The sequence below is a fragment of the Pipra filicauda genome, unplaced genomic scaffold (assembly GCF_003945595.2).
Source record: "Pipra filicauda isolate LSUMZ 115617 unplaced genomic scaffold, ASM394559v2 scaffold442_size550402_pilon, whole genome shotgun sequence".
NCBI lineage: Eukaryota > Metazoa > Chordata > Aves > Passeriformes > Pipridae > Pipra > Pipra filicauda.
In genome coordinates, this window is record NW_024104579.1 from 346,608 (window position 1) to 359,374 (window position 12,767).

Sequence of the window (12,767 nt, forward strand, 5' to 3'; positions counted from 1 at the left end):
TCATCAAACTCCTAGTCACACCAAAGAATATAATCAGGTTTATGTGGGAAGACCTGGTCTCCATTAGAACATATTAGCTGACTTATAATTATGTTCTTGTCCTTTGATTTCTTACTGAATTTAATTCTGTGCAAGTGTTGTCTGTTCTTTTGTCTGGGATATATCTCCCAGTATAACTAGCCTACAGCTACTTCAGTTGTTAAGTTTCAGGGAGTGGGGGAACTACTAGGGGTTTATGTAGTGGTACTTAATGGCACTATTAATATTCTAAAATTTTTTCAAAATTTTTTCAAGACTAAGCATCTGAAACAATTTTTAGCAATTATTTTTATGCACTGCTTTTGGACATGGTTATTTTAAATATTTGTCTTGGCTGCACACTATTTACCCTCATTTTTGTTCCTTTTTAAGGTAGAAAGTATTTAATCAGTCTCTGTTTTCAATTATTATCCTGCTCCTGTTCAAATACAGGACAAAAATATTTTTAGAAGAATATTGGCAATAGACCATTTAAAAAACCAAAATTTGTTCATATCTGTACAATTTAAACCTTGAATATTTCTGATATGACAATGCTTTTCTTTTACCTTTAGCTACTCTCTGTGATGATTTTCAGGGCCTTTGCTGCTGCAATGGTGTAAACGAATATCAAACTACTGGAACTCCTTCTGTTAGCAGAAAAATGGGATGTTCATTGTAACTAAGGCTATTTCTTTTCTTAAAGGCTCCTATTCCTTTCTTTTTCTAAACAGGTTCTTTATTCTAGCATCTCTCCGGCAACTGGTAAAGATGGTTTTTCATTTTCTAGTTTGTGGTACGTGCAGACGCATTTTAAGGAACTCTCAAATCTTTATTAACAGAGAGCTTTCTCTTCCATACCAGTGGATTAAGCATCATTTAGGTCAGGGACACACAAATTTACAGCTGCATTGTGGATTTATGTTAATGACTAGGTTGATAGTCACAGACACAGATTGGATCAACCCAACTCCTACAAACCATAAGGCAAACCAAAGTCATCAGCTTGCTCTTGTTGAAACGCTGTGTGGAAGCTGAAGAATTTAAATATAGAGCAAAGATAATTTGACAGTGTATCTTGACAACATATTAATGAAAAATGTGGAGTGGGCAACATGTTACTGCCTTTTTTGTTGGTACATAGTACAATAATAATCACAAATAGAGGAGGAAGAAATTACAACTTCCATCTGTGGGATTAATTTATTTAATCAGATTCCACTCAGATAGTATTAGGACCAATGAAATTCTTAGTCAAAGTAACATTAACCGTTATTATAGGGTATATAATACATAAATAAATACTAAGTAAACAATTTTGTTAAGTTAGAAAAAAGATAGGAAGGAAGACTTACACTAGTAGGGGGAAATTTAGTAGAAACAATGGAGTAGAATATATCAGTGTAATCTGAGACACATATGGAATATCAGATTACACTGACTATAGGTATTTCTTTCTAGAGAAGAAAATCTGATAGTAAAGAAAACAGGAAAATAAAAAAATATTCATCATCAAAGACCGGGGAATATTTTCAAGAGTAATTTTCAAGTACTTAGAATTCTTATTTTAGCTATTAATAAAATATTTTGAAGTAAAATAACTTCAAAAATTCATTTATTTTTTTTTCTTTCTTAATGATTTTGACACATATCTCAGTTGTGCTTCAGTTTCTTTTCTGTTTCAGTTTATCATAATCGCATCAAACTAGTGTCATAGATCATGAAACCGCATTCTGTTTCCTTTAAAGTGAAAGAGTTTTGTGGGTTTGTTGTTGATTTCTATTTTTTAAAATATTTTTATATCTCTTAATTATTTTAAAAAATCTCTTTATAAAATGCAGTTCAGTTTGCCATTGATTAATATGACTTCTAAGTTGTTCCTCTGAATTTTATTGAAATGTATGTATGCACCTTGTTGAGACACCTGTCACGATGAGGAGTTATCAAATAATGTTATTCAGACATTTTCAAGACCAATCTGACAGTATGTGATGATATTTTAATGTTTAGTAGCTTTTAATTTTGATCATCAATCATAGGACTCTTGTGTTATTCAGTTCACCCACTATGACATCATCATATATGACAAAGTAATTTATCCTACAGACTCTTTCACGTAGTCACAAAAAGCAGGATAAAAGGTCTCTGCCTCATGCACTGTCTTGAGACTAAATTTAAAAAATAATATACCTTTTCCATCCATTAAGTAGATCTATTTCTAACTGCCTTTTTTTACGTAATATCATGGTTGTATCACCTAACAAGACATTATGTGATCTGAATGCTACTGACTTGACAGGTTTATGGCTATCATGAGCAACGAGGCTTTTCCACTGTCTTGAGATGGGAATGAGACTAAAAGCCTTTTGATGGTGATTTATGGCCCAAATTCTCTCTGAAAGGCTTTATGCAATTTTAATAGAATCTTCCTGTCACGTCTGATACTGAATGGTACCTATTTACCTAATTTCCATAGAGATAATTTATGCTGGCATTTTATTTTATGACACAGCTAAATAAGTTAATACTTGTTGACAGCATCGTAGGCAAAGACTTCATTTCGAACTTGCAAGTAATTTAGCTCATGAACTATTTTTTCTTCCTGCTCGTGTAGAGTGGATTGAGTTAATGTGCTAAGGGAAAGGACTTACACATGATTCATTATAAAGATTTATAGAAAGTATAGAAAAATCAGCTAACATGTTCATATTTGACCAAAAACAAAGTGTTAACTCTTGACTTTTAACTGATAAATAATATACATAAAACGGATACTTGGTTATTGTATTACCCAATCTGAAATGAAATTAAAATGCATGTCACACAAGAACAGAATGGAATTTTGACAGAATTTGTAATGACATCATTATTTAAAAATACTTGAAGCTAGCAAGCAATAGATAACTTTGAAAAAAAAAGCTTCACAAATAATTTTTTACATATTTACATTTGTATGTAAAAACCAACAAATCTGAATTCCTTACAAAATAAAAATTAAATTGAAGTAGATATGTGAATAAGAATTTTCATTCTGCTTTACTGTGGAAGCTGAGGAAAACTCTGACTTAACCTCATCTTCACTTTGAACACAATTGTTTTTAATATACAAATAATAATTAAAAACTTGTGTGGCTCAGCAAACAGGTCGTAATGATGGTATAATTTACCCTGTAACATAAGGGCACATGTTTATACATTAGAGATATGAGAAAAGAGTAAGATAACAGATACTGTGACTTTACAATGTGTGTATGATTAATCAGAACAGCTGACAATGGTGGTGGTTATCAGTGAAATAAGCAGACAAAATCCCTTCAAACATCTTGAAATTACTTCTTTTATGCAATTGAAAGTACAACAGATTACCACAGCACAATCCTGAGAAATAATGTTGAACTACATATTTTGTCACATGGCCTTATTGCATCTTCCTCATTGTCCTGTTTTCTATTATGTCTATTTGTGACCTCTTGTCATCATGGCATTGAAGGCATAGAAAGGGACAGTGATTTCCCATCTGATGCTGCAAAATCTAGCATGGTCAGCTGATATATAACTGTTTATTTTTATTTATCAGCTGTTAAGTTCAGATAGAAATTCAGGTAAAATATTTAAAGACCTTTGAATACAAAGCTTGTTTTTTGATAAGACAAAACTTGGAATTAGCAGCAGTGGTTCTATATTCGTGAACAACGATTATTCACATTTTTCCCCCTGTTTATTGGAATAATATATAATGCATAAAAGTGACTTTTAGCTGTTTTCCTCTATTTTTAAAGCCATTTTAAACTGCATTGTTTTCTTACTGCAGCAAACAAAGAAATTTTTCAGAAAATTTTTGAGTGCCAGTGCAGATTTTAAAAGCCCACTGAGCATTTTCTTGGATAAGGACCACTAAAGCATATGATAGAAGTTTTCCAGAACTGTTTCTGGAAAAAAACCTTACTGTATTTCAATAAGGTTTTTTTTCTGAATATTATTACCCTGATCTTGTTTTTCTCTGGGTATAGTATTGTGTGCTGATTACTGAAAATTTGAATACCTAATAATAATGCCAAAAGGAAGCAGAAGCATTTAATCTTCAAACTCACTGAATGCCAATCTCACACACACACACACACACTTTATTTCCAAACTGCCTTGAATGTTTTAAAGAAAGAAAAGTAGGGAGGAAGAACATTGTAGTGGAAATCTTTGAAATTGTCTGTTGAGGCAGAAAAGTAAATGTAATGACATTTATTACTGATGTGATAAGAAAGAGAAGGATACAGAATTTATTTGGAAAGTGATATTGTAGTACCCTCATTCATTTACTAATAAAAATAACATGGATTTTTGCAGTTGTTGTTTCCATCCAAAGTGGGTAAGAATTTATACTGCTGTTAGTCTGCTGCAGATTTTCATGAAGTTCTAAGGACAGAGTTTAGTGAAAAATGTGCAACCTATTACCACTTAGCCAACATAGACAATGAATAACAAAGATGAAGAGTAGATTTTCAGATGTTATGTTAGCTACCCATAATCAAAGGCTAGGGTTGAGCACAGAACCACAGAATAGCTACATAAGGACCATGAAGAAAAGAAAGAAAACCTATCAAAAAACCCTTGTTCTGCACTGCTAGGAGAGGGGGGAGAGAGAGAGGCACAATGCAGGGTTCTTTTTGATGACAATATAAAAGGTCCAACAACAAATGCATTAAAATAGCTGCTTTAATGAGATATAATAAAAAGAGGAGTATAGATAGGAAGTAAATCTGCATCCCTTCACGTGCTGTACATCTCACATTTATGCAGTATGGGATTAGTTGTGGATGGATTTTCCCATGGCAAGCTGCACAGGTCCTGTCCATGAAGAGGTTCCCTCTCCATCCCATACTGCGGTGGCTTTGATCTGGAGTAACAAAAAACCCCATATATCTTCTGACATGTTGCAGTGTTATATTTGACCTCCAAGCGTGCAGCACAGACTTTTTTATGGGCATTCCAGCATATACCCCTGCAGCAGCTACCCATGTTAACATGCAGGCTTCCCAAGCCATTAGTACAAGGCACAATATAGCAGATAGAGCCTGCTCTAGGTCACAAATTTCTTGAATACAGTGTCTTCTGCAAGGCTCCCCGTACATCTTGTATGTAATAGCTGTATGGAAACAGGGTACAGGAGAAGATGGTATTCTGTCTTGAAACCAGAAAATTTTACTGAGATCTATCAATAATTATGTATTCTTGCATCTTGAAGTTTACAAATATTTGTGAATTGAGTATAGGACGTGGCTGAAAAATCTTAATTTTGCTCAAACAAACAGAAAGGCAGACAATATGTTCCTTAGCATACTTTCTGTCTGCAAATGTTATACTTGTTTCAGCATGGAACTCTTTATCTCAAGACTTGACATCTTTCCTGAACAGAAGTTATAGGACTTACTAAAAAAAATAAGTGAGGTTCCTTGATCTGTATTAGGTGAGATGATGGCTGTTGTTTGTGATTTTGTATTGCACTCTTAAATTATGTCTCAATTTTCTTCTAACTGATTTGTTAATTTTAAAATTAAGATGTGTGGGGCTTTTAAAGCACTTTTTTATCCCGTTCTTTTTTTATCCTACTCTTTTTTTAAGCAAAGCTCAAAATCATATGTATAATTTTGCATTAACACAAATTAATATGTTCTGCACTTAGCATCTTAAATCATTTCATTTGATGCTGTGCAGTTCCACACAGTTACATAATTTTAATTACTTTTCATTTTCTTGCCTGTGTCACCCTTACAAAAAAGACTGGTAAAAAGTAGAACTTTATGACTGAATTTATGGGACCTCAAGTGACATATATTACATGGTTATTTCCTCACAATGTGAAGAGAAAAGTAATCTTAAAGAAAATCCTCCAGGTTGCCCCGGGGAAATTAATTTGCTGTATTACAGAAAAAAATCTGTGTAAGATAACACAGACAAACACAGAACTGTGACCTGCATCTAGAGCCATTGTCTGGGCATGCAGGGATAAATTTTGAAGTTCCAGAACCCACTTGGAGCTGAATTTGTTGAGGGATACAAAGGGCGAATGACAGACTTCTGTAGAGACACCAGCAGCAAAAAGAAGGCTAGGGCAAATGTGGCCCTGCTGCTGAGTGGGGTCAGGACCTGGTGGCAACAGATATGGAAGGGGCTAAGATGTACTAAAAGTCTTCTTCACATCAGTCTTTACTGGCAAAACTGTCCTTGGGAATGTGACACCAGTGGGAAAGTTTGGGAAGGAATTCATCCTCTGGCAAGGAAACCTTACCTGTAGTGCATAGGATCTGATTGTGATTATTTAAACAAACTGGATATTCATGGGTCCAAGGACCTGGATAGGATGCAGCCACAAACACTGGGCACGCTGGCCTGATCAGCCTGACTGACTTCTGTAGTCGGGTGACTGGCAGGGTGGATGAGGGGAGGAGTGGCTGTTGTCTAGCTTGTCCTCAGAGATCTTTTGGACACTGCCTCCCATGACACCCTCAAAGACAAACCAAAGAAGTACAGACTAGATGCACAGATGGGGGTACCAGCTGTATTACCAGTCCCACAGGCTGTACCACAAGTTCCACACAGAGGCCAGTCGCCTGTGTCATACCCCAGGGCTGTTTCTTTCCCTCTCCTGTGTGTCAAAGAACAAACGACCGATTAACACTTCTACAAAGTGAAACAGCCCTTATGTTTGCATAAGCACCTTAGCACCTCTTTGAAGTTGTCATCTTTTACACAGAAAGACTTGACTGCATAGTGCTTGCAAAGCAGGTGCCATGTTTAGTTGACAGGAAGAACATATTGTCCCAATTTCTTCTCCTTTTGGTCATGGATCTTGGACGAGTCTTCCCTGGCTTCCAATCTGCAGTGAAAAAAAGTTATCTTCTGTAGCTCCAAAGTAATAAGGATATAATTCTCTCATTAATTTTCTTTTTATGAAAATCAACACCTTTTTCTTCTTACCTAAACTAAAAAATTAAATACGTCTTAAACCTTTCAGTCCATTCTTTCTGTTGTTACAGTACTGGAGATCTACTGATTAGGTCTTCATTTAAAAAATACTATCTCTCAATAAAACATCAAACATAGTCTGTCTCATGATTGTAACTTACAGTCAGAGGTCTAGTTTAGGAAAATAATCAAATAGTTTAAACATAAGCAGCCAAATGTTATTTAGAAGAGACTTGTTAAATACTCTTTTCATGTCTGCCATTGAAATATACAGTAATCTGAATGTATTTTATGCTGTCAGCATTGGATATAAATCTAAGAATCATACTGGTGTTAGCACTTTTATCAACAAGAACTTTCTTTTAGAGTGGCTGGATGTCTGGAGGACACATGCTCAGCCAATGCAGCCAAGATGTCCTTCAAAGCTAATCTCTTCTGAAAGTAACAACCTTAAATCAGAAGAACATGTATAATGGCAGATGACTGAGAAATAGTTAAAATCTATTGACTTCATTTTGATCTTAGGAGTGGTTCAAGAGAAATTCTGCCTCCTGATGTAAAGGTTTACTTACTAAGTGACAAGATGGCACACTCCATTAATCTTGGCTGTTGGCAGGTCAGATATGGCAGAAAAGGCAAGTACTATATTTGAAAATAATGCAGACAGTAGTCCAGAGAATAAAGCTCTTTTAAAGGTAATAAAACACAGACTGAGCATGTTTGAAAGTTGCATGGGTGTTCTCTGTTGGGAAAGAAGAATTTTTTTATTCTAGTATTCAGTATCACTTCAACAGTATTACTACTACTTTCTGTTTGTATGGGGATCATTTGTTCACTTCAAAGTACTGAAGGTAAGAAGTAATAATAATCTTCATTTTGTCAAGGGACAATTTAATGACAGTTTAAATACTGTGTCTAAGGTCCCATAATGAGGTAGCTCACAAATTAAGCCGATGTGTGACAAAAAAGATCAGGAGACAAAAAACAGTAGGAGAGGAAAAACAAAAGCCCAGTAGCTCTGTTATCCAAAGCCTCTCAATTGTGAGCTTGTCAGAAAGTAGATTGATGCATTTTCAAGGACCCTTGTACATATTTGGGACACTGTATATTCTTTCAAAGCTCAAGAATGAGAAAAAATGCTGCAGTGCATAAGGCAAAAAGCCCATCTTCATCCTGTCTTCAGCAATGCCCAGTAAAAGATGTTTGAGAAAATCACTATACCCAAGTCTTTTCTGGAGTGATAGTTGTTCCTGTTTTCACTCACAACCTTCAGCTGTCAGCAGTTCAAGGATTTTGCTTACCAATATCCTTTTCAATAATATGTCTTTCATTACTTTTTAAAGCACACTAATGTTTCTAGCTTTTGCAACACTGTGTTTCAGTGAACATCATCATTTTATTATATGACGTGTGTGTTTTCTGTGGTTTATTCTTTTCCTTTAATTTTTTTTTAATTATTATTTCTTAAGATCATTACTTTACAATAAGCTTTGGTTTTCAGTTATAGTGCTTTAAAAATTTTATTTTGTGGCAGGCTGAGTTCTAAATATTTAAAATTTGCAAAATTATACTTGTTCTCTTGCTCTTTCTCCCAGGTAGAAAAAGCAATACTAGGATGATATAATTTTCATTGGTCTCAAAGGTCTGAAATTCAATTGTAAACAGGATGGCCAAATAAAAACTTATATTTTCATGGAAAAAACAACTTAAACATTTAGTTGGTTACCATGCCATCTTAGAATTCCCATCTCGGTATTCCAAAGATAATGACAAACATTATACAGCATGACAACTTTGGTAACATGATAGTGTTACAGCCATAGAGAAGAACGAACATCTTGTGTGCATTTTGGTTTTGCATGTTTCTCTCAAAACTGTGTCCTGAAATCTGTCTCTTTGAAGTCCAGTGCCTAAAGGCAATTACGTAAATTTCATCACCTGTCATTAATATAGATTATTTCTGTGTATGCAAACTGCACGTGCTTTTTGTAATGGATTACGAGACACGCTATTGATAACGACTGACAGAGTTAACTTGTGGGGGATGTAGTAGAAGTGATGGGGTTTACTCTATCTCCTGTAACTGTTATGGCTAATTGCAATTTTGTCATGTGACATAGAGAACTATTGTTAATTCACTGTTTCCATCGATTTTACTGTGGAAGTGTTTTAGTGAATCAGAGATTAAAGCATCATAATTATTTCAGAATTGAGATATCATTTCATGTTTTCTTCTTGTTCATTTATGTTTTCTGTTCTTTCTCTTACATGCTGCAGTTGCAAACATATTGTGGCGAGAGCAAGGTACTAATAGAGATGACTTTTGTTCATATTTTCTATATATGATGAAATGTTCATCTATTGTTTCTTTTGTGTATGTTTGTGTCTGTGTTTGTTTGTACTCTACACTTACAGTAAGTACCTTCCCCCTTGCATTATTTGAGGGATTTGATTTAAAGAAAAATTAAAGTTGAAAATAATCCTTTAAATGCTCATGCTTTTGTGAACTGCTTTTGCTTTTGGGGAGAGAGAAGAAAATAAGCTGTTCAGAATTTTTAGACAATTGCTCAAAAGTGTACAACAAGAAGCTCAGATTTAGAATGCAGACCTTAAACTTTTGTTTGTTGGCATGATAAAGATTCTAACCAGTCAGGTTGCTTGCTGTTTAGATTGATCTTCTTATATGAATAAATCTTATTTGAAAAAATATAATCTTAAAGAGTTTAATTAAAACTGAAATACCTGTTGTTGTTTAATGAAACTAAGCATTTTATTTTTACACTCGGGAAGGGTTTGTAAATAAATGTTGGGAGGGGGGATGGATGCTTGTGATTTGTGACAAACTGAAGGATAAATATAAATACAGACAGAATCAAGTGTTATTAACATAAAAAGTATGGAAATTGTATTTTATTGGCAAAAGATAGGTATTAAATTTCATATGAATGACATAATCTCATAAAGATTAATCTCATAATCCAGAAAAATACAATAATCTAAGTGTCACAAGCTCCCATTTTGTTGCTCTAAGTAACCTGTTCTTCATTTAAAGTTGCAATTTAGGAATTAATATATTTCAGGAGTAAAAAATTTTTTTCAAATATTTCTGTTGGAAGATTTATAATGCATTAAGTGGACCAGGCTTCGCTGTGAATTCATGCTACAAATGGTATTTCTGCATATTTCTTAAAGATTTGTTTAAAATTAATTTAAAGATTCAAAAATCTGATGTTTCACTTGCCTAATTATATAGTTACATTTGACATTCCTGGTGTGTTTATAAATATGAACTAGTTGGATTTTTTTACTCCTGTTTTACCAGTTGCTCAGCTGGTACAATTAGCTCCCTGATTATAATGGAGCTCAGCTGTGATCCTTCTGCTCTATTGGCCTTGCAGAGTAGAAATTATGTGTTCAGAGTTTCGTACAATTCTACTGTTAATAATTAAACTAATGTGCAACAAGATTCTAACACCAAATTTTTCAAATGTATGGTGCTCTCACCTCCTTCTGGGAAGTGTTTTGTCTCAAATGAAACTGAAAACATGATTGGTACCTCGAATGTCTTTTCAAGTCAAGTCCTCTGTTGCTTTCAGTGGTTAGAAAGCACTCAGGAAAACTTAAATTCTGCACCAAAAAAACAGTTAAAGATAATAGCTTATCAGAGTGCTTGTGGTAAAGACATTCAAATTTCCCTGTGACTATTGCGAAACTAAACAAAAAGGAATTTATACTAGCAGATTTTCTATCTTGTACTGCAGATTTTCTCAGTCTCTCCTGCATTTCTCATTGGCCAGTCTTTTTGCTTTCAACAAATGTTACTAGTTGCAACTCTGGAAATTGTTTACAAGAGAGCAATACCCTGAGGATGTTAATAAACATCACCATTAACTTCTCTGGGCTGTACATACTCTGTCATTTTCTGTCATCAAAGTATTAACAGATAGCAAGGGAGGGACGGTTAATTAGCAGGACAATCAAATCATGAAACCATAGATAGTCTTTAGTGCCTACAGTGCATATTTCCATATGGAGTACACAAAAAACTTATCACAACTACTTGTGTCAGAAAATGTGTCAGAAAACCTGAAAAAATTTTGAAAGTACATTAATATTACAATTATAATACAATATATAAACAAATGCTAAAGAACCCAAACCACCCCCATTTTTTTAAAAATCGGTGTTAATATCAATTTTCAATATCAATTCAGTTTAAATGAAGCAAATGTATTTGCATTTATTGTTATTCTGTCACTGTACTATAAATGTGCTGAGTTGTATTAAGTGGGACATGGTTGTAAAATTAGGTCTTTACAGGAATAGCTCCTGTAGTTGTGTAGTGGCTTGCCTAGCTGATTAGGTATTTGTGAAGATTAGATATATGTACAGGTATTTGTAGCCACTCACTCAGATGAAGAGTTTTGGGTCATAATAAATTGGAAGGGGAGATTGACTAATTGGATCCACAGGTAAAGGTTCTTTGTGTGACCTGAATTCCCTAACTTAGTGTTGAAATGGAAGAAGGACAATTCTTATTGTGTCTCTTTCACTGATTTTAAAGAACAGTTTGGTGAACATTACCATCCAGAATTTGGAAATAAAGCCTGAAAAGTTTGGGCTGGGTTACTATACACCAATATTATTTGTACGATCCTGCCTTGGAGTATTGGCAACTGAGGAGGAAGTTTTAGGAGCCTGTTTATCAATGTCTGGATCACCTAGGTCTATCATCTGATTTACTTCCTCATGTTCTAGTATTATTTATCCTGCTAATAACTATAATATACTTTAGTCAATTAGCTGAAGGAGAAGGAAAAACCCTGCTTTGCCCCCAGTCACCTTCACGTATTCATCACTGAGACACAATAAGCCTGTTGCTCAGTTACACCGTGTTCACTGGTAGGGACAGCCTAACCTCAGTCAGGCTTACCTACAAATTTCAGCTGTTCTTATAGGATACAATATCAGGCACTTTCTAATGAAAGCTCTTAACATACTATCTCATATAGGCTTTATGATTTGCCTGCAAAGGCACACAGAACTGCCCATTGGCAGGAGTGGACATATTACCCTGAATACACCCTTTGCTCTGAATAGACACGATTGCTGAGTTTTCTGTGAACCTGAGCCTGCTCCTGTGCTACACCAAATGCAGCATAGACAAATTTCTCTCCCAGTTTTGGTAACCTGTTGATAGACAGGTTCAATATAAAGTGAGGAAAACCTTGCCCGGAGACTGTCCTTTCTTTCTTCTTGAGAAAACTTGGCCAGAAATGGGAAATGATTCCACAAGATTTCTCAAAGATGATTGAACTTGCTTCTTTTGTGAGTAGCCTGACAACCTTCTGCATAATACTACCTTATAAGTGACTGTATTAGCTATGTGATTCCTAACAAGGACTGGAAACTCTTATGTATGTGTGTACACACATAAATCTATACACAAACATGCATTTCCCCCCACCTACTCCTATTTTCTCATTATTTAATTTTATATTAAGTTATTTTCTCTCTCTATTGATATAAGTTTTCCTTCAGAATTTAGGCTAAACAGAATTTCAGACTCTAATTTCTTTTTCCTGGGTTTCGCTGCCCTGTGTTCCCATACCAAAAATTGTTATGTCAAATGGAAGCTTAGGCCCTGTACCCGGGATACATATACATTTTTATCACTGTAGCCCACAGTTTAGCTGTCAGAGTGATTATAGTTATAATTTTATGAGTACTGTGATTTTCTTAATGGAATATTACAAATATGAGCACAGAGCAAATCAACAACTGTTGCC

The 12,767-nt window shown here is 34.6% G+C and overlaps 1 protein-coding gene across 2 annotated transcripts in view; it reads left to right on the plus strand.

Annotated features, from left to right (window-relative positions):
• Positions 1-12,767, plus strand: part of FSTL5 (follistatin like 5) — a 291,901-nt gene that overhangs the window by 235,055 nt on the left and 44,079 nt on the right. The window contains exon 11 of one of the 2 annotated variants that reach the window (XM_027732811.2): positions 9,256-9,282. The exons of the other annotated variant lie outside the window; for it this stretch is intronic. Coding sequence (XP_027588612.1) covers positions 9,256-9,282 — 27 coding nt within the window. The remainder of the gene's footprint in view (positions 1-9,255; positions 9,283-12,767) is intronic. 2 annotated transcript variants of the gene reach the window in all.